At 43.0% G+C, this 22435-nt stretch overlaps 1 protein-coding gene across 6 annotated transcripts in view; it reads right to left on the bottom strand.

Annotated features, from left to right (window-relative positions):
- RASGRP1 (RAS guanyl releasing protein 1) overlaps positions 1-22435 on the bottom strand; it is a 178280-nt gene that overhangs the window by 25941 nt on the left and 129904 nt on the right. For 5 of the 6 annotated variants that reach the window (XM_019968493.2, XM_019968492.2, XM_019968491.2 and 2 more), the window contains 4 exons: positions 12542-12647; positions 3350-3412; positions 2860-2991; positions 861-1014 (listed from right to left, as the gene is read on the bottom strand). In XM_019968493.2, coding sequence (XP_019824052.1) covers positions 861-1014; positions 2860-2991; positions 3350-3412; positions 12542-12647 — 455 coding nt within the window. Of the gene's footprint in view, positions 1-860; positions 1015-2859; positions 2992-3349; positions 3419-9842; positions 10019-10119; positions 10325-12476; positions 12493-12541; positions 12648-22435 lie in introns of those variants that run through there. The other variant, XM_070797249.1, reaches the window with a different exon arrangement.

Genomic DNA, 22435 nt, shown 5'->3' on the forward strand with positions numbered 1-22435 from the left:
GAGTACTGGAGTGGGTTGCCATTGCCTTCTCTGTACATATACTAGTTAACCCAAATATTATGCTGAGCAGATATGGATAGGATCTTGTTTAAACTCTTAACGAGTACAGTATAAAAGAAAAATCTCAATACTAGTTCCAGCTCTGCTGCTGAAGGGGAAAAACAAAGATAATCCAAAATTTAGTATGTCATTCTCTTTCTCTCTCTCCAACGAAGCTCTGTTGGCTTCAGTGGAAGCGAGTTCTCTTGCATGGAGGTGTTCTTTGGTATCACATATAGAGTTTCAAGGAGCAAGGTCTCGGTCAGCAGAGTTTATCTCTAGGATCAGGGGTGACTGTGGGGCCATGTCAGCAGCACTTCAAGAGTTTAGGTAAATTCTGAACTAGACCAGTAGCCACTGATTTATTTTGAAATTTCCCCCAGCCATCCAAAGCCTATTCTAGAATGAATTCAAACTCTTATAGGACTTATCCTCATTTTGGGAGAGGAAAATTTTAAAGAAAATTTCTGAAAGACTGATGATTATAAGGGGAAAAATGTGTGTGTGTGTGTGTGTGTGTGCATGTGTGTACATGTCTTGTGTGTACACTCATGTGCACAAGGCATCGTGTGTGCATAGTACTACCACCTGAATGAGGGGTGGGGAGGGGGAGCTGGGCTTGGAGGGTGGAGCGGGGAGCGGAGCAGGAGGAACACAGCCCAGCAGTGTGCCCTGACTTGCCCACCTACACACAGCCTGACGGGAAAGCCCACCAGCCCAGAGGGGTCTTCAGGGGGAGGAGGTGGGCGGCCTGTTGAATTCCTCTGCTTACTCTCAGAGCTGTCGCAGGGCAGCTTTTCTCCAGCCCCTTGGATACATACCGATATCCTCCGGAAGGACTTGAATTCTAGGAAAGTCAGGTGCTCAGACAGTTCTTCTGGCTCCAGATGGTCAAAGAGCAGGGAGACTTTCCGCTTCTTGCTGGTGTTCGATTTTATCCTTTGGGTCAGTTTCCTGGACCAGTCACGGGCATTGCTTTTGTGAGTAAAAGTGAAAAGGGAGAAGACGGGGGAAAAGAATAAATCAAAATTGCTTTTCTAATGCAAGTAAATCCATGAACGTTTCTCACAAGAATATGCAAAGCACCATTAGCTAACTTCCCAGGGCCAAAACAATGTATTAACGGTGTCCTTTAGTCAGCTTTTCCTGTGGTGACAGCTAGGGAGCCTTGATAGTTCCCATGAGCCTTCTGAATGTGCCATGGGAACTGGGTAAAATGTGCTGATCTTAAGGAAGTGGAAACAATGCACTGGTCACGGTGCCCTGGCCTTCAAGTCCTGGCCCCGTTACATATGTTCTCTCCATGTCCACTGTGTGTTCCTTCATCTCATGAAGGTGATGGGGACTCTATCTGGTCGAAATCTCAAGGTTTGGGGGCAGTTTCCATGCCAGAAGAGCACAGAGAGGAGGTGCCATGCTGGGGAATCATGTGTAGGAACACACGGTCCCTCTGGGCAGACTTGTGACATTTTCCTCAAATGTCCCCAGGAAATGAAATGACCAAGGAAGCCTAGCTAGCTCTAGAGTTGGCCCCACACACATTTTCTTGTAATCGATCCACATATTTCTTATTCAGTTTCCTTCACTAAGGAAGCAAAGAGAAAGGTAGCAGGTTGCAGGCTGTGTTTCCCAAACGGGGATTCCTGAGAACCTTGTCTCCTGACAAAAGGGTTCTATGGTCAGACAAGTTTGGGAAATGCTACAAATTCTGCAGCCCCTTTAGCCAAAAAGCACATTATAGGCTCGGAGATGCATCGCAAAAGGGAAGTTCAGTTCACTATTTCTCAAGTATATCTGGTCAGGCAACATCCCACTGACTAATTCCTAAAGAACATACTGTGGAAAATATTGGTAGAGGAAAGTCAGCTAGGGGTGTATTGGGACAAGGAAGTCAGGGTACTGTCCCAGGCCCTGTGTGCTGCATTTTAAAAATGAAGATGCTGCTATTGCAAAACCTTTTATCTTTCACGTTGTTACAATTCTAAGGAAAGAAGTTCAGAGAGTCCAACCTGCGAAGGAGATTTAAGTGGGACTCTGGTACGTGATGTGGAGATCATTTCTATCTGGCCGTGGCACAAGGCACTAGGGGCTCTCACAGTCCAGCTTCTGCTCTGTCATTAACTCAACTAGCTCTGTATCCCCAGACGAGCCAGTCTTGCTGAGCCTCAGTTTCCCAAGATAAAAGCATCTTTAAAATACATTTCAGCACTAGAATTCTATATCCTCGGGATCTGTATTATTCTAAAATAAAGCAATCACATTATGAAAACCTTAGCAGACAATGAGTGTACTCTGCTCCCCCCAAATTAGGCATTCATTTTTTCAGACTGGGACCATCTCATAAATATGAAATCCCAAGGAACAATATGAAATATTCCTGAGTACTTTTCCACCTCTGCACAGATTGGAGTGTCTCTCGCAGATGTACCATGTATGTTATAAACCCTCTGCAGGATCCATTTTCTAGCAGTGCCTTCTGTATTTGTAAGTTCAGGGTGCCTCCAGGCATTGGCTGCTGAAGAAGCACCAATTTAGTCACTGTACTTTCAGTTTCTTAGGATTTGTATAAATTTTAATCAGCGTCTTGCTACCTGATTTCTTTTTCACTGAGACTTTTTTTTCCTGCTGTCATATATAAGCCACATACAGCATTATCACCAGGGACTTCTCTGCTTTCCTGGTACCTGGCAGGCTTTTCTCTTTGGTAAAGCCACTGAACCTGCCTGAAGCCTTCTTGGGTCACAGCAGGACACAGAGCCTTGCTGAGCAGCCTGGGTTATATCACAGGAGGGAGGTGGTTTCGAAAGATAGGATACTCACATTTGCGTTGTGTCGATCAGGCGGCAGTGGAGCTCCTCGCCATTTGCTTTCACCAGTTCCTGAAACTCCTCCATGGTGCTTGCCAGGCTGGTATCCATCTTAAACATGATCCAGAATTCTGTTATCCAGTACCTACATGGTGGGAATCACAAAACATAAGCCAAAACTGAAGCCAAGGACTCATATTTTGGTAGGTTCTTCCCACAAGAAGGACTCAGAAAAAGACGGGCTGATTTGTCCTGTATCCCTGGAAATAAAGACTATATATTTCTCTGTACAGAATATAAGGAGCTGGAGTTGGGGTAGGGGGAAGAGAAGAAAACCACCCACTGACAATCATCTGTGGGCCCCCACACCTGCCCATATCAAATGCTATGCTATGCTAAAGTGAATCATAATCTGAGAAGCCATGACAAAAGATTTAGGCACAACATGTGGCTCTTTCATTTCACCCTCCCCACAAAGTCCCAAATGTATGCAGAAATGTTACCTTACAAAATAGCAGATCTTCAGGCAAAGCCCTGGTGAATTCTTTGCCAAGGCATCCTTATAGGTAGGGCTGTGGTTAAGGGAAATGCAAGCCTCTGTTATAAAAACCAAGCAACTTCTTATCTTTGGAAGATTTGCTAAAACTGCCCTTCCCCAGCCCTCCTAAAATTTTCTTTTAATTAAAATGTTTTCTTACGTCTCTGGACCTAGGATAAAACCAACTTGATGTGTGTAGCTGTATGCTTATCATCACCTAGAAGGGCAAAGGTTGTGACTTTATCTAGCCCATGCTGAAGTGGCTTATGGAAGAATGCCACAGCATCTCCTCTACAGAAGGAGGAAGTCACCAGCACAGCAAGGCCCCAGGAAAATGATCTGTAAGAAGTGAAGAGGTGCCTCTGCCCACATCCAAGACTAGGAGTCTAGTCTGCCAGAGAAAACAAGCTAAAAAGAAGAGCCCCTTCTTTTCTTTCCAGCAACTGATTTAAAACAAAAAACACCCTATGCAGTGAATAAGAAAAAAAAGAAGGAATAAATATTCAGATATAATGAAAATTCAAGCAATAATAGGAAAATGATAATATATGCATAGCGGGTGTCAGTAGACTGATCTTACAGGTTGTAATAGCAAGTCAGAAAAAGTTATGTGAATGACCGAAATACAGTTGGAGAGCATGTGAAGGATTAATATCACTGGGAATATTCTATGAGAATGATGCCATCCTAAGAACATGAAAGAACAGCAACAGTCCACCAAGTTCACATGTCTCTAGCGATATATGGAAAGAATATACATTTATTGCAAAGGTCAAAGAAATGCAAAATCCAGGCCAGTGATGAAGCTGTGTGGTTGTACTCTGTTCTATCAACATACTGAGGAATACTATGCAGGCTGTGTGCTATACACGCCACTGCCCTCTTTCTCTTAAAAACCACCCAGAACTCTGTGAATTCCAGCAGGTCCCTGAGAGGACTCTACTGAGCAGCCAGCAGATGTCTCAATTAACCAGGGCTGAGCAGTCTTCATTCACTGGGTATGCATGTTTTAACCCTTGGAAAACACAGATGTAGATACAGTAAAGTAAAACAGTCCAAAGCTTATTACTTTTTTTTTTTTAATTAGGAAGGAGTCTGTGTATTTTGAAATCTTACATACCCGTAGTATTTAAGAGCATATTAGAATGATAGCTGTGAAACTTCAATTTGGAATATACAATTAAGGCTTTACTCTTAAATTTTAAATTCAAACCTTACTAAGTTTATGCATAGCTTTGAAACACCTAAGATGTCAGCTTTACTGTTTATAATTTTAATCTATTGAAGTTACAAGCCTATTTAGAATTCAAAAAGGTCCTTGAAATAGTTTTAAAACTATAAAATATAAAATTCATAGTTATATATGTATATACCTATCAATAATTACTTTAAATGTAAATGGAATAAATGTTTCAAACAAAAGACACAGAGTAGCTGAATGAATACAAAAGCAAGATCCACATATGTGCTGCCTACAAGAGATGCACTTTGGAATCAGACTGAAAGTAAGGGGATGAAAAAAGGTATTCCATGCAAATGGAAATTGAAAGAAAGCCATGGCAGTGATTCTTATATCAGACTTTAAAACAAAGACTGTAACAAGATACAGGAGGACATTACAGAGTAACCAAGGGGTCAATCCAAGAAGAGGATATAATTGTAAACATATATGCACCAAACATAAGAGCACCTAAACATACACAGAAAATGTTAACAGACATAAAGCAAGAAATTGACAATGAAACAATAGTAACAGGGGATTTTAACACCCTTATTTCAATGAACATCATCCAACAAAAAAATCAGTAAGGAAACACTGGCCTTAAGTGAAACATTAGCCTAGATGTGCTAAGATATATAGAGAACATTCCATCCAAAAGCAGCAGAATACATACATTTTTCAAATGCAAATGGAACATTCTCCAGGATGCATCACAGGCTAGGCCACAAAATGAATCTCAGTACATTTAAGAAAACTGAAATCATAACCCAGTATTTTTTCTGACCACAATACTGTAAGATTAGAAATCAGCTATAAAAAAAAGACTCAAAAATCACAAATGTGTGGAGACTAAATAATATGCTACTATACAACCAATGGATCACTGAAGAAATCAAGGAACAAATAAAAAAATACCTGGAGACAAATGGAAACAAAACCACAAAATCTATGGGATGCAGCAAAAGCAGTTCCCAGAAGGAAGTTTATAGTGACACAAGCTCATCTTAGGAAACAAACAAAAATCTCAAATAAATTACCTAACCTTAAATCTAAAGGAACAAGAGAAAAACAAACACAACCCAGTTAGTAGAAGGAAAGAAATTATAAAGATCAGCAGAAATAAATGAAATAGAGACTAAAAACAATAGGAAAGATCAATGAAACTAAGAGCTGGTTTTTTGTTTTTTTTTCAAAGATAAAACTGGTAAACCTTTCTAGACTTAAAAAAAATGGAGAGGGCCCAAATCAATAAAATCAGAGATGAAAAAGAAGTTACAACGAGTACCAGTAAAATGCAAAAGATCATAAGAGATTACAACTATATGACAATAAATTTGACAACTTAGAAGAAATGTACAAATTCCTAGAAATATACAATTTCCCAGGACAGAATCAAGAAGAAATAGAAAATATGAGCAGACCAATTACCAATAACAAAACTGAATCAGCAATTTAAAACAATACAATGAACAAAAGTTCAGAACCAGATGGCTTTACAGGTGAATTCTACCAAATATTTAGAAAAGAGTGAACACCTATCCTTCTCAAATATTCTAAAAAGTTCCAGAGGAAGGAATACTTCCTAACTCATTCTATGAGACCAGCACCACCCTGATACCAAAATCAGACAAAAAGTTGACATAAAAAGAAAATTACAGGCCAACATCACTGATAAAAATATGAACACAGATGAAAAAATCCTCAACAAACATTAGAAAATCAAATTCAACCATATATTAAAAGAATTATATATGATGATTAATTTGAATTTATCCAGTGGGTGCAAGGACAATTCAGTCTCCACAAATCAGTCAGTTGACAAATTGAAGAATAAAAATCATATGATCATTTCAATAGATGCAGAAAAAATATCTGAGAAAATTCAACATCCTTTTATGATAGAACTCTCCACAGTGTGAGTAATGGAGGAACATACCTCAACATATATGCCATATATGACAAGTGCATGGCTAATATCATACTCAATGGCTTTAAAGCACTTCCTCTAAGATCAGGAACAAGACAAAAGATGCTCACTCTCACCACTTTTATTTAACATGGTATTAGAATCCAGCCACAGCAATCAGACAGTAAGAAGAAATTAAAGAAATCCAACTTGGAAAGGAAGAATTTAAAACTGTCACTGTTTGAAGATGGCATAATACTATACATAGAAAAGCCTAAAGATGCCACCAAAAACTACTAAAGCTCATCAATAAATTTGGTAAAGGTGCAGGGTACAAAATTATTGAAATCTGTTGAATTTCTATATACTAACAAGGAACTATCAGAAAGAGAAATTAAGAAAACTATCATTTACAATCACATCAAAAATGAATAAAATATATAGGAATAAATCTAACTATAGAGGTAAAAGACTCATATTCAGAAAACTTTAAGACACTGATGAAAAAAATTGAAGATGACAGAACAGATGGAAAGGGATACTTATGTTCACGGATTAGAAGAATGTTGTTATGATGACCATACTACCCATCAGTCTATAGATTCAATGTAATCCTTATCAAAATACAAATGGCATTTTTCACAGAATTAAAATGATTCTAAAATTTCTATGGAAACACAAGAGATCCTGAACAACCCGAACAATCTTGAGAAAGAACAGCACAGGTGGAGTTATCATGCTCCCTGACTTCAGACAAACTACAAAGCTACAGCCATCAAAACGGTATAGTATTGGTATAAAAACAAACGTCTAGATCAATGGAACAGAAGAGAGAACCCAGAAAACAACTTTGAAACTTACAGTCAATTAATCTAAAACAAAGGAGGCAGGAATATACAATGGAGAAAAGACAGTCTCTTCAATAGATGTTACTGGGGAAACTGGACAGCTCCATGCAAAAGAATCAAACCACTATGCAGTCACACCACGCACAAAAATAAATTCAAAACTGATTAAGAACGTAAAGGCCCCAAAACGATAGAACCTATAGAGGAAAACATAGGAAGTATGCTCTTTGGATATGTCTCCTCAGGCAAGGAAAACAAAAGCAAAAATAAACAAGTGGGATTATATCAAACTAAAAAGCTTTTGCAAAATGAAGGAAACTATCAACAAAAAAGAAAAGGCCACCTACTAAATGATGGAAATATTTGCAAACAGTATGTCCAATAAAGGCTTAATACCCAAAATATACAAATAACTCATACAACATAAAAAAAAAAAAAACTGGTTAAAAAACAGGCAGAGGATCTGAATAGACATTTTTCTAAGAAGACATACAAATGACCAACAAGCACATGAAAAGATGCTCAACATCATTAATTATCAGGAAAATGCAAATCAAAACCACAAAGAGGTCAACTCATACCTGTTAGAATGGCTATTATAAAAAAGACAACAAATGACAAGTGTTGGTGAAGATGTGGAGAAAACGAAACCCTTGTGCACTGCTAGTAAGAATATAAATTGGTGCAGCCACTATGGAAAATAGTAAATAGGTTCCTTAAAAAATTAAAAATAGAACTCCTGGGTATTTATCTGAAGAGAACAAAAACATTAATGAGAAGAGATATATGGAGCGCGATGTTCAGTGAAGCATTATTTACAATAGCAAAGGTGTGGAAGTAAACTAAGTGTTCATCAAGAGACGAATGAATAAATACTTGGTGTACACAAACACACAGTGGAATATTACCCAGCCATAAAAAAGGACAAAATTTTGCCATTTGCAACAACATGGATGGACCCAGAGGGTACACACTAAGTGAAAACAGTCAGAGAAAGAAAAATACTGTACTTCATTTATACATGGATCTAAAAACACTAAACAAATGAATATAATGAAAAAAGAGTTATTTGTACAGAGAACAAACGGGTGTTTGCCAGAGAGGAGGAAAGAAATAAGTGAAGGAGATTAAGAGGTACAAACTTTTGTTTGTGAAAATAAATGAGTCATGGGTATGAAATGCACTGTATGGGGAATACGGTCGATAATTATATAGTATCTTTGTATGATGACATGTCATAACTAGACTCATTGTGGTGATCATTTTGAAATGTACGTGTGTGTGTTAGTTGCATCGTATCCGACTCTTTGACTCCAGGGACTATAGCCTGCAAGGCTCCTCTGTCCATGGAATTCTCAAGGCAAGAATACTGGAGTAGGTTGCCATTCTCTTCTCCAGGGGATCTTCCTGACCCGGGAAGCAAACTCGCATCTCCTGCATTGCAGGTGGGCACTTCACCATCTGAGCCATATCAAATCACTGTTACATGACAGGAACTAACATAACGTCATAGGTCAATGATACTTCAAAAACAAATAAACAAAGAAAAAGAAATCAGATTTGTGGTTACCAGAGGTAGGCGGTGGAAAAAGGGGGGAATGTATGAAGGCACTCAAAAGGTACAAACTTCCAGTTATAAGACAAATAAGTACTAGAGATGTAATGTACAACATGATAAACATAATTAACACTGCTCTACAGTATATGTGAAAGTTGCTAAGAGGATAAACTCTTAAGTTATCATCACAATAAAACTTTCATCTATTTTCAATTTTGTATCTATATAAGATGATAAATATTCACTAAACTTATGAATCATGCTTTAAACCTTAAAGTTTTATAGTGCTTTAAGTCAACTTTATCTCAAAAAAAAACCTGGGATAAAAAATAAAATCCAACTTGCAGTTTAAAACCATTACAAGTATTTAATTAATTGGCATTATTTTAATTAAACAAACATTTTTAAAGGTCCCTTACAAGTGCTTAGAGGGACACTCTAGACCTATGGAAAGAACAAGATTTGCAAGCTAAACTTGAACCCCTAAAGAAAAACTATGACTGTGAAATTTGTACTTTTCATAAAAGGAGTTTAACTTAAAAAACCTAACTTTTGATAGACTTACTGTTTATAAAATCTATCCTTAAGGGCATGAAAACCAAAGAGAAACACGAAACATAAAACCACACACACATACACACATCAACAAAGGTAATCAATATAAAAAATAAGCCCAGGTAAATTTCCTGAAGTGAATGCTTCCGATCCTTGCCTTTCTTTGGGCACAAAAGGGAGGAATGAGAATGAGATGATTTTATATTTCTTTATGACACATGTTATTCATCCCTTCAGTGCAAAGAGAGTCAAGCATAAGGCATATTCAAGCGAAAAATGTTCTAGAGTCTGTATTTTTATTATTTGGTCTAGTAGTTGAAATTTTTAACTTCTTCCTTATGAATGAGTAAGGCACACAAAAAGACCCACTTTTCTTCTAAAGCAATTGGGTGGACACAAATCAACGCGGTGCCTCTTATCGTGGAGTCTGTCTTCCTCCTGGTTGCCCCTATCCTTCTCTTCACCCGTCTGTTCCCCTGTGCTCAGTGCCGGCTACACTGCAGCAGGATCTGTGAAGCCCGTCGGTCTTCATCTGAGGGCCAAGCCTGTGGGCACACAGAACATCACTCAGGAGGGCAGAGCCCCCAAGGTCACAAAGAGCGTGCCACAGTGGGGCCACCTGAGCGAGGCAGGCACTGCTTCTCACTTGAGGAGAGGAAGCAAGCAGCAGCATCTGCAGGCCAGGACTGAGGCTCAGGCGTCTGCGGGGGCAACCGTCATTGTTCGCTGGAAGCTTCAGGTGCCACATCTTCACGGGCAGTGCTGTGGCAAGAAAGTACCAGGACAGTTCCCACTGTACCTTACAGGCATCCAAACTATTCAAAGCATGTTGTTAAATTTTTCTGTCTCAACTGTGGAAAAACAGGAAACAACAGGAAATGATCCAAGCTTTCTTAACGAACAATAAAAAGGACCCACTCAAGTCTGGGGTATTGAGAAGTTTGGCATGGAAGAGAGAGGGTTTCTGAGAGAGCTGAGGACGGAGCAGGCAGGGCACACTGGGTAGGCTGAGGGTCTACCATCCCCCTCTATCTGCAGAGGCTCCGAAGCAAGATCTCATTTGCTTCCTAGGAAAGTAACTGCAGGGCTGGATGATAAAGGAGGAGGTGGCTGTGCAGATGAGCGGCCCCGCATGGGACAGAGGCCGAGGAGAGAGACTCTGGGGCCCAAAGGAAGGTGGAGGCATGGGAATGGAGAGGAGAAAAGAGCTAAGAGTCATTTCTGAAGCAGGAACCCTGGGATTGGGTGGTGACTGGCTCCGTGGGAGGTGAAAGGCAGAGAGGATTGTGAGGGCTTTGATGTTGCTGCTTCAGGACATCAGAGGGGCAACGGCACCATGGACTGAAATTGAAAATGAAAATCCAGGTGTCAAAGCAGAACTAACGGGGTAGTAGTGGAGGTGGCGAGTTAAGTTTTGAGTATATTAAGACTGAAGTGTCATAGGACAAAGCAGTCCCAACATTTTTTTTAAAAAATGGTTTGAGTTGGTTAGAGAAATATGGACTTGAAGGTCATCAGAAGAATGGTGGTGGAAATCCTGGTGATAAATCACCCAGGGAAAGTATAGAGAGAAGAAAACCAGAATGCTATCTCATTTTGAAGAGGTTCTCAAAGAAAAGGCTGGATGGAAAGCTGGAGGCGGGTGTCCCAGGAGAAGGGAGACCCAGGAAGGTGCAGTCCAGAGCCCTGGAAGGAGTTTGGAGAGGTGGGGTGCTGTCAACAATGTCTCTACAGGGAGGTCGCTATAAACAAGGATGGAAAATAAGCTACTGGGCTTGACAACCAGGAGGTCACTGGTGACATCAGAGGAAAGTCTGAGTACAGGGGTGGAGGCCACAGTCGGGTGAAGGAGTAAGTGGGAGTTGAGAGATGAGAGATAGTGAGTGTGGACTATTTTAAGAAGTTTGTGCATCACATTTCTGACCCTAACAATGGAATGAAGGGGAGGCAGGGTTGAGAGTTTATTTTTAGGTTAGGGAGATGTGAATGAGTTTTAGACTGAGGGGCAGGTGCCACTGAAGATGCAGGGTTTAAAAGGACAGGAAAGAGGGAAGATAAAATATAGAGAAAGAATCTGCGAAAGTGGAAGGGAGAATAGCAGGGAGGAGGACTCTGGGTCCACAGAGGGGGCCACAAATTAGTCCTTGGAGAACAGTTTTTTCTTTGAGTATTTAATTACTGACACTATTGAGAACTGCTGGTACATGGAGTTGTAGTATGGTTTTAGAACGCTCTGTAGATTAGACATCCATCTATTACCTGTACCTCTCATTATATGGACTCCTTTGAAGGCCACTGAAATGCCACTGAAAACACCTTCTCTGAGAGGTTTATAAGCAGGCTTAGGGAATAGATTCAGTCCTGATGGCTTTTATGCTTTTGCTGAGTGCCATGAGATGAAAAGGGAGGGCTGGGGAGAGTGCTAAAGGATTAGAAGAGCTCTATAGCATGACTCAGTGCCCAGGACCTGGGCTTCAAGGTGCTAAACAGTCTCACCTCACCTACAGCCCACAGTGTCATCAGGCATCAGAGAGAGAGAAAGCAGTCGTTTTCCCCACCCCACTCAATTTACAGCCCAAAGAAGGTCAGAATCCAGCAGGGTTTGCTTGGCGCAGCCAGTGCCTCAGTCTAAAGCAGAAAGGCACCAGCTGCCCTGGGGTCAGGAAGCTCTCTTCAAAACCTGGGAAGGTTGAAGAATTAGACAGGAAAGCCAGAATGCAGCACCCTTGTCAATTTGCATGTGATGAATATGAATTTTGATTAATCTTCAGGAAAAGTATTTTTCACTAGCAAGAGCGAACGAAGAAGACTGTGTCTGCATGTTAATCTCTTTGACCTCTTCCCAGAAAAATCAGCATCAATAACACTGCCTTTTCCAACAGAAGACACATATACACACACAACACATATCCCCAGACACGCATGCCATTCCCTGAAAGGACGCATGAACCCATTAACCACTCAGGGTTATGCCAAAACAACCAAAATGAAAGCATCATTCACATTTCAAGATGCTTCTGAATCAATCCTATTTGTGGATTGCCACCAGGCACTGGGCTAAAGGATATAGAGTGATAACTTTTTGGAGCAGTTCAGCAGAGGAAATGAGAATTCGGTGCATGGTCAGCATGACTTGCAACAGTTGGTTACTTCGACACAGGTTTCCGTCTGCATCTGAAAACACAAAGAGCAGCATCTGAGCAAGGCCACAGGGAGGAATTAGTTACGTGACAGGACACCTGCCAACTCCCATCACTCGTGGGGGAGACCAGAGTGCAGGCTCTGCAGCGCCTCCTCCGTGGCCTTCGGCACTGCACATCCCTCCCTTCTTGGCTTTTCTTATCCTCCTGCTGCATACTCCCCTTCCCCAAATGCCTGTTTTGATGCTCATTAATCACCCCGCCAGAAGGTGGTAGAATCGTGGGGAAGTGGTACCATTTGCATAGGTACACGTGAGTCTGCTGAAAGCAGAAGCAGATCCAGGTTTTGTGGCTCCCAAAGGGCATATGGTGGGGGGAGGGATCCCAGTGAAACGAGTTACAGTCTTAATAGATCACAGTTAAAATACCTTGCTTTTATAAGCTGCACAAAAACATATGAGCATATGAATACATTTCTAGGGCTGGCCCATGATCTTGGAAGGGCTCATGCCAGTGAGGGGACCTAAAATGCAAGTCTCCCTAGTTTCATGGGCAACGCGTCTCTAGATGGGCATAAAGGAGGAAGACTATGGGCAAATGTGACCTTGGGAGATTATGGGTGGGTTTACAAGTACCTATGATGATTTGTATCAAAGAGCATGGTTAGCTTCTTAATTGGGTTTCCAAATCCCACTGGTACCAGATAACAATATTTTTTCCATACACTGGCACTGGGTATAAAGATTCCCCCAAGAGTGGTTTTCAAAATCTTTAACACCTGTGGCAGGAAGTGTTAGGGGCTGGTTGTTCACAGACATCTATTCTCTGTCCTTCACCATGGACTGCATCACCAGGTTCCCTTGCCAGTTAATTGATAGTTGGGTTCAGCCATTGGGAAGCATCAGCAAGAGATGGGAGGAGAGGGAAGTCAGGATATTTTTCTCCTTCCCTCTCTGCTTTGGTACCACTTTCCTGACAGCTGCTACAGGTCTCTTCAATAAATGATTATAGTGCTTGGCCCCTCTTTCAGGGCTCCAGCTCTCACTGGGATCTAAAACTGTATTCTCCCTTGACTTTAGTTCTAAGGATGGTAGCAACCTTTGGCTGTTGACAGTCTCTGGGAATCTGGGTACAGTATCTCAACTCCACTCTCTGTAAGTAGTGGCCCTTCATTAAAGTGTCTTCACTTAAATCATGTGAATTCTGTTCCCTCTTGGGAACTTTAATGATTCAGTGGAAAATATCAAAGTAAAGAATATACATGAATTGTTTTTTTTTTTTTAATCATTTTTTGCTCTTTAAAGCACATTATACAAAAGAGGTTGACACTTTCATTCTTTCTAAGTGTACCAAATTGTAAATGAAGGACACAGTCCATCTGGGCTCAGAATTCAGAAGTCCTGGCTCATCCTCAAATGATGATCTAAAGTCATAGTTCATTGACTACAATGACTACATAGTTCATTAACTACTTGCGAAAACGTAAGGAACCCTGACGAGATCACTCCCCTTCCCCTCACCAAATGCACCAGTTCACCTGAATTCTGTTACTCTTACTTCTTGCCTTCCTCTGTTACCATGGAAAGCACTTCAGAAGCCAATGCCTCCACTGAGCTCTGAGGATCTTTTTCTTAAGGACAGTGACACCATCTTTGTCCACTTTCTCTCCTCCAATATCAACTTTTCTCTCTCCTGGTTTACTTCCATTGGCATTTAAATATGCACCAGAACCTCCTATTTAAAACAAAATGAAATAAAGCAAAACCTGAAACCCTGTCCTCTCTAGCCGTCTCTCAATTTTGCTCCCCCTTTCAGTAAAACTTCACTGTCATCTATTTCTCATCTCCCATCCCCTTTCAACCATTCCATTTTTGACTTCTACTTCCATTATCCCACTAAATCTTTTATTTTCAGGGTCACTGATCAGGTCCATATTGCTAGATCCAAGAGTTCATTCCTCTGTCCTCATCTTACTTTATGACTCAAGTTGCATTCAATCCAACCCAACCCAAGCTGACAACTCTGTCCTCCTTCCTGGAACACTTTCTCCTCTTGGCTTCCTCAGCATCACACTCTCTCAGCTTCTCTCTGTGGCTCTTGTTCTGTCTCCTATTCCTTTGCTGAGCTCTTAAATGTCACCATGCTGTGGCTCAGTCCTCCCACTTCTTTTTCTTTTCTAACAATTTTTAAAAGTTAAAACTTAAGTTTTAACTTAAAAAAATTAATTTATTTCTTCTAGGCAGGGAAATTCATCTATAGTCCTTTGGGATAAAATACCACTGATATGCTTGTGACTGCCCAACAGACATCTTCAGCCTTACTTGGTGAATCCATATAGATGTCTAATTTCAGACTTAACTCATCCAAGCAAAATTCTTGACCTCTCCCTTCCCCAGTTCACTTCTCCTCCATTTTTCCTCATCTCAAGAAATGGCACCACAACCATCCTTTCACTTACCCAAACAGAAAACCGAGGGGTCACCCTTTATTTCTCATTTTCCCTCATATCCAATCCATTAGTGAGCCTTGATTCTACTTTCAAAATAGGTCTCAAACCTCTCCATGTTCCCCCATCCTTGCCACCATTCTAGTTGTAATCATCACCATAGAGACCTACTTGACCTCCCTGTTTTCACTCTTATCCACCTACCTGCCATCTGTTTTCCACGAAGCAGCCAGGAGTGAGCTCCTAAAACCCACAAATGTACTTAATATGCTTCAATGGAGCCCATTACCCTTGCAATAAAGCACCAACTCCCAGCTGCAGCCCACAGAGCTCTCCCCATTCTGGTTCCTTTTAGTCTTCCATTTCATTTCACATCATATTACTCTTCTCCATACTCCTGTCTATACCTCAAACGCTCCAAGCTTATTCCTACTTTGCATGTGTTCTTTCCTTGAATGTGGCCTTTCTTCCCTTGGCCCATTCACGTCATTTATGTCTCACTTTCAATGTCACATCCTCAGAATGGTGATCCTTAAACTACCTCTGTAGCCATGATCCTGCCCGAGTTTCTTCATAGCACTTACCAATGATCTGAAGTTATCTTTTTTGTGTGTTTAATTTTCATTTTCTGAGTCTCCACTAGAATATAAGCTTCGTGAGATCTGACCTTGTCTGTTTTTTTCACAACCATATCTCTAGGGTCCAGAACAGTGCTGATACATGCAGTTACTCATTAAACATTTACAGAGTAAATGAGTGAACTATACCAAGTAGGCGGAGAAGGCAATGGCACCCCACTCCAGTACTCTTGCCTGGAAAATCCCATGGATGGAGGAGCCTGGTGGGCTGCAGTCCATGGGGTGGCTAAGAGTCGGACACGACTGAGCGACTTCCCTTTCACTTTTCACTTTCACGCATTGGAGAAGAAAATGGCAACCGACTCCAGTGTTCTTGCCTGGAAAATCCCAGGGACGGGGGAATCTGGTGTGCTTCCATCTATGGGGTCGCACAGAGTCGGACACGACTGAAGCGACTTAGCAGCAGCAGCAGCAGCAGCAGCAGCATACCAAAAAGAAGACCCCTTAACTTTTCATGTTTCTTTGGATATTGTGTTTGCTTGTTTCATTAGCTATTTCATTAATATTTAATTGTTGTTGTTATTCAATTGCTAAGTTGTGTTCAACTTTTTTGCAAACCAAAGGACTGTAGTCTGCTGCCAGGCTCCTCTGTCCATGGGATTTCCCAGGCAAGAATACTGGAGTGGGTTGCCATTTCCTTCTTCAGGGAATACACCAAACCCAGAGATCTAGCCTGCTTCTCCTGCTTAGCAGGCAGAATTCTTTACCACTGAGCCACCTGGGAATCCCCAATGATATATAATATACACACTTATTTTCTTCTTGGCCACAACTTATAAAGTTACAATTAACAAAGTTATAATTCGATAAATCATTTTTAAGAAGTATTTAATCTAGCCTGTTACAGTTTTGTAAATCTTTCATTACTTGTTCTAAACTTACCCTCTGGTGAGAGAGGGCTAGTACGGCTAACTCTCTGTTTTCTGGCCCACATAATTTCTGTAATATATATCTCCTGCCACAAAAATTCTGTAAAACAAAACATCCCAAAATTCCGTGACTGAAAACAGTGATATTTTATTTTCTCAAGCGTCTGTAAGCTGGCTAGGGGCTGGCTGATATCGGCTGGGCTTCGCTGGGGCTCCTCCCCTACAGGCCCCCGGCTTCCCTGGACCAGTGGGCTAGCCATGGTGTGTTTTCATGGTGATGGCAGGGCGCTGTAGGGTAACTGGAACTGTCCAAGGCCTCTTATCCTAGCCTTGGAACGGGCATGCTGTCACTTCCCCTTTATTCTTTTGGTCAAAGAAAGTCACGGCTGAACCTCAAGGCAAAGGGCAGGAACCTCAAAGTCAGGTGGAAAAGATCACTGATATGGAGAAGGCAAAAAACTGGAGGATGGGACAACAATCCACTCTGCCACAATTATGGGATGCAAGTTTTCAATTCGGCATCTGACAACAGCTGTTACAATGCACCTCTCCTCACAGAAGCAGGGTGTTCCTACCCCATACGTCATGGCACAGAGCGGGAGGATCTGAAACGTATTTGTAGGGCGTGTGTCAGAATGTTCACAGGAGGCACGGGCACAATCGCAGACGCACTCAGTGTGGACGGAACCTAAAACCGGTTCTCTCAACTGTTCTTTGTGGCCGCCAAGCATCTTTCCAAGGACTCTCACGTATTAGGGAAAGGGGCTTAGACGTGTCCTGAGTGAGATCAAAACCAAGTCACACATAGAAAGATTCAGGGACCCAGATAGGCTTATTATGGAGAAGATTCAGGAGCGATATTAAAATTATCTTCAAATGTTTGTAATGCTATGTGTAGGAGGAGGTTTAGACTTCTTCTGTAGGGCCACAAACCGTGGAACCAGAGAGGATGAATAGAGAAAAATGACAGGAAAGAGACCTGGGCACAACACACGGTAGAAAAAATCCTAATCCTGAAGCCCGCCCAACAGCGGAGCCATTCCCATCACAGACGCTTTCAAGAGGAGGCGGGCCAGGACATCCAACCACATCATTGTATCTGGCTTAGCAGCTGCTATTTACTGAAATGAAAGTAAAAGTGTTAGTCACTCACTTGTGTCCAGCTCTTTGTGACACCATGGACTGTATGCACTGTAGCCTGCCAGGCTTCTCTGTTCATGGAATTCTCCAGACAAGAATACCGGAGTGAGTTGCTATTTCCTTCTCCAGGGGATCTTCCTGACCCAGAGATCGATCCTGGGTCTCCTGCATCACAGGCAGATACTTTACTGTTTGAGCCCTGAAGTCCTACTCAATACTGGAGATTTTGCTAAGTACTTTAACAATTTTACTTCTAATTCACACAACACTTCTAATGGTGTTGGTCCTGCTTATAATTTATAGCTGAGAAAATCAACACACAGAGAGATGAGTTCCTTTGTTCTGTCTGGGTCAAAGAGACAATGGGTGGAGGAGCTAGGATCTGGCTGCTGGTTGGTTTGATTCCAGATCCCCAGCTCTCCATGACACTGCATAGCCATTTGTCAGAAGAGGGAATTCAAGTATGAAAAAGGGGAAACGGCTAAAGTAGATAAGCTTTATGATCTCTTCCAGTCCTGAGGGCTACAAGACTAACAGATGCCACTGGCATATTGGATTGGAACCAATTAATGCACATTTGAAAGGACAGCTTTTTGCATCTGATGATTTCTGAAAAACTCTCCTATATGTCTTGGTGGATGGACTCTGATCATTCAAGTTGCCTTTAAAATAAGAAGGGTGCCGTGCCTAAGACTCACAGTCACAGTCACTCTCCACTTACCTTGCACTCCCCTCTTCCCCAGGGTTCTGTGATGCCCCCGCCCTCCACACTTTGGGAGAGGGCGGGGGCATGTTCTGGGGGAGGGCGGCTGGCAAATGGTAAGGCTGGGAGGGAGTGACTCACCCAGCAAAGGGAGGCAGAGACAGAGGAGGGCAGGTGCATCTCGGCATCTCAGTCCACACCCCGCTCCTCGGTGCCCCCTTTTCCACAGGAGAACGTCCTGGTGTGTGCATTTGCCCTCATTCCCACCACTGCCTCTCCCTGATGCGACCTTCAGCATCTGTATGACTGCATCAAGGAGGCACTCGTCTCCTGCCCTCATCTCAGAGAGCAGCGCTTCTTCCTTCTCGAGGGGAAGAGCCTCCCTCTGAAAGGCAGATCTCAAAGTGGGTGATCCAGGGGATCACCTTCCAGTCTTCTGGATTTTATTTTGATAGTTTGGTATAACTTCTGTAAGCTGATTCAAATATTTCAGCAAATAATTTAATTTTGTTTGCAGCTTTAGGCTTTTGAAAAACACAGGGTGTCATACTAAAAATTCTAATAAGTGAAATGTGCAATATGCAATGTGCATAATGTGCATATTTTCTCATTACCATCTGCTTCTCCTTCTACTTCAGTGGAAGCCTGCTTTAAAAGGTTAAAACCTCAGTGGGACATAAAATGTCAACCTTACGTACTCCATCACGTGACCTGAGGAGCAGTGTGTGCTGCTGGTCGAAGGCCCACCCGACCTGTGGTCCATCTGCTCCACAGAACAAGCAGGAAAGCCATGTGGCTTCTAGAGAGTCATCTCTCTGTGAGCCAACAACGGGGTTTCCATCCCTCGATTCAGTGCTGGCAGCAGCCACGCTTCATGGGATCAAAGCATCTCAGGGTGGAAATGACTTCAGCTACCTTCCACCTCAACCTTCTAACTGATGCATGACCCCCTCCCCTAAAGGCATCACAGGTAACAGGCCCTGCCTGTGCCCTTCCAATAACAGGACACAACTCTCTAACTACTCTACAGAGCAACTTTTCACTCTATTTCAATTAAAAACATTTTATCATTAATTGACTCAGTGCAAGGTACGGTCCTAGGTACCAAAGGAGGTATGAAGAGCTACAAGAAAACCCTTGTCCCCGAGGAGCCCACAATCTAGTGGGGGATAAGACACACACTCAAGATACTTGAACATCATCTCAGGTGGTCAATGCTAGAGGTGAAACCTGTGGAGACCATGCTGAATGGTGATAAAGTTCTGGGGATGAAGAAACCCTATCTAGTCGTGATGACTTGGGAAGCATCTCTTGATATCTGAAGTGAGGTGACCCAACATTTCAAGAGGCCATCTGGTCCAGCCCTCTGCCTCTTGGTTGGCCTGCGGACGCCGTTCTTCCTTTCTGTGGTTTAATCTTAAATAAGCTGTTTGCCTCCCAGGGTGACTATCTTCTCCCTGGTGATGAGACTCCTGTGAGAACAAAAAACCTGCAAAGGGCTGCATTCTAGGCCCCACTTCTTGCTGACGAGGGGTGGGGGCGACTTTCCTTACGCGAAGGCTTATCTGGGGGGTGAGGTGGGAATGACTCATTGCAAGACGGACATAGAACATGTCCACACCACAGAAACTCCAGAGCAGAGTCTCTTCTTCCCCTCTGTTTTGGTTACCATGGAAATCTCTTTTGAGTGTGAAAGGATTTGGTAGCTCAGTTGGTAAAAAATCTGCCTGCAATGCAGGAAACCCTGGTTCGATTCCTGGGTGGAGAAGATCCCATGGAGAAGGAATAGGCTACCCACTCTAATATTCTTGGCCTTCCCTGGTGGTTCAGTTGGTAAGAATCTGCCTGCAATGCAGGAGACCTGGGTTTCATCCCTGGGTTGGGAAAATCCCCTGGAGAAGGGAACGGCTACCCATTCCAGTATTCTGGCCTGGAGAATTCCATCAACTGAGGAACTTGGCAGGCTACAGTTCAAGGGGTCGCAAAGAGTCAGACATGACTGAGCGACGTTCACTTTCAAAGGCAGAAAGTCAGAAATTGGTATCATGAGGGTAAGAAAGCTGTCAACACTGGGTGGGGGCAGGGTGCTGGGCTTAGTCGCTCAGTCATATCTGACCCTTTGCGACCCCATGGACTATATCCCGCCAGTCTCCTCTGTCCATGGAGATTCTTCAGGCAAGAATATTGGAGTGGGCTTCCATGCCCTCCTCCAGGGGATCTTCCCAACCCAGGGATCAAACCCAGGTCTCCCGTATTGCAGGTGGATTCTTGACCAGCTGAGCTACCAGGGAAGCCAACACCAGGTGTGCTGAAACCAGAGGCCAGAAGATGGTAATGGGAAAGCTTGTATCAGAAAGCTGGGGGGCAGAGTTGGATCTAGAGCTAGAGCAGGACTGCTTCTGCTAATGCAGATCAGAAAGTCTGGAAACAGAAGAGGCTGTTCCACATAGAACCTGCCAGGCACACCCAGAGTTCTGAATGGACTACAAGGCGATAAACATTCCAAAGAAACGAACCCTACTTGACAGCAAGACTGTTATACTCATCAGATCCTGCCTGGAGAGTGTAGAGAAACTGGCAAGCTGAAAGCAGGTTTACTGGTGTGTTGTGTGCTTGGGGGATTGATGTTTTAGAGCCTACAGCTGCAGCTGGGCAGGAAGTGCACGTGAAGAAGAACGTGGTGTCACGTACATGGTTTGAGCTCAGAGCTTCTACCACCTGAGCAGCTTACGACACGTATCAGTACCACCTTCATCTTTGTTTATTTCTGGTCCTCAGCCCCTCCAGATTTGGGGGAAGACTACAATTAAGAGAAAGTAAGTGATTTGCTAAGAACGGAGTCTCACTTCACAGGGCATGTGTGCTAACCAGCGTGGCTGCTGTTGGGGATGCGCTGTTTAAACAGCAGCTCTCCTTGGAGGGTGAGGGGGACTCTGATTTGCAGTGTTTGCACATTTCTGTGGTGTTAATGCTCCCACTATGGCCAATTCCAAGCCACCAGTATGAAGTCAGAGTGGGGAGCTGGGAGGAGATGCTGGCAGTTGGCTCTCAGGCCGGGTGCGGCTGCTCCTAGATGCCATGGCTGCCACTCGCACCCACGGACCTGGGTTCCTTCCTACCTGGGTATCTCATTCCCAGTGCTCCCAAATTCACTGTCCCCCTCAATCCTGATCTCGTGCCCTCTGGGCTTGCCTGGTGTAACTGACCAGCTAATCTCTATCATTGCAGGCCCTGGGAGGAGAGCAAGACATACGGGAGCACCCTTTTAGATGTCTTCGTTGTAACAGTGACTTCTTGGGAGTGCTTACAGCTCGCACCCAAGGATGAGCATTTTAACGTAGAGTGGGAATTTGGGACAAGGGAAGTGCCCAGTTGCCCATGCCTTGTTCTGGGTCCCTCTGGGGTAATGTGGTACATCATACCCAGACCCAGGGTGAGTACCCTGACCACATGACTGAGAAAATCTAGGTCTAGTTGGAATATTTTCTATTCCTTGGCCCAATACACTGTCCAGCAGCTCTGAAGACCTTCGTTACAAGTAGCTTTTAATTACTTATTTGCACTGGCTGGAGGACACCATGATGTAGGACAATACAAGGCCTCCATTTAACCATGACCTGCAATTTCACACTTTTGCAACAAGCCTTCAAGCAGCATCCCACCCAAGTGGGAAAGGGCCAGGCAGGCTCATGTCTTCTCAGTGGGGCTGCTGACAGTCAAAGCCAGGGATACAGAGGACAGGAAAACCTGGCTCATTGACCCTTGACTTCATCTAATCAGGCTTCTCTCAACTACTGTCCCAGACAGGCTGACCTGGAGGCATGTTGTAAAGGAAAGGGACTGTATTTGCTTCCCATGAGTTTTGGATTTATTCACTGTCCTGCTGGGTCAGGGTTGGGGATCAGGAGGTTGAGAGGGCGTTCGAATTGCCTAGCATCTGGATATGGCAATGGCACCCCACTGCAGTACTCTTGCCTGGAAAATCCCAGGGACGGGGGAGCCTGGTGGGCTGCAGTCCATGGGGTA

This window comes from Bos indicus, chromosome 10, assembly GCF_029378745.1.
Source record: "Bos indicus isolate NIAB-ARS_2022 breed Sahiwal x Tharparkar chromosome 10, NIAB-ARS_B.indTharparkar_mat_pri_1.0, whole genome shotgun sequence".
NCBI classification, from domain to species: Eukaryota; Metazoa; Chordata; class Mammalia; order Artiodactyla; family Bovidae; genus Bos; species Bos indicus.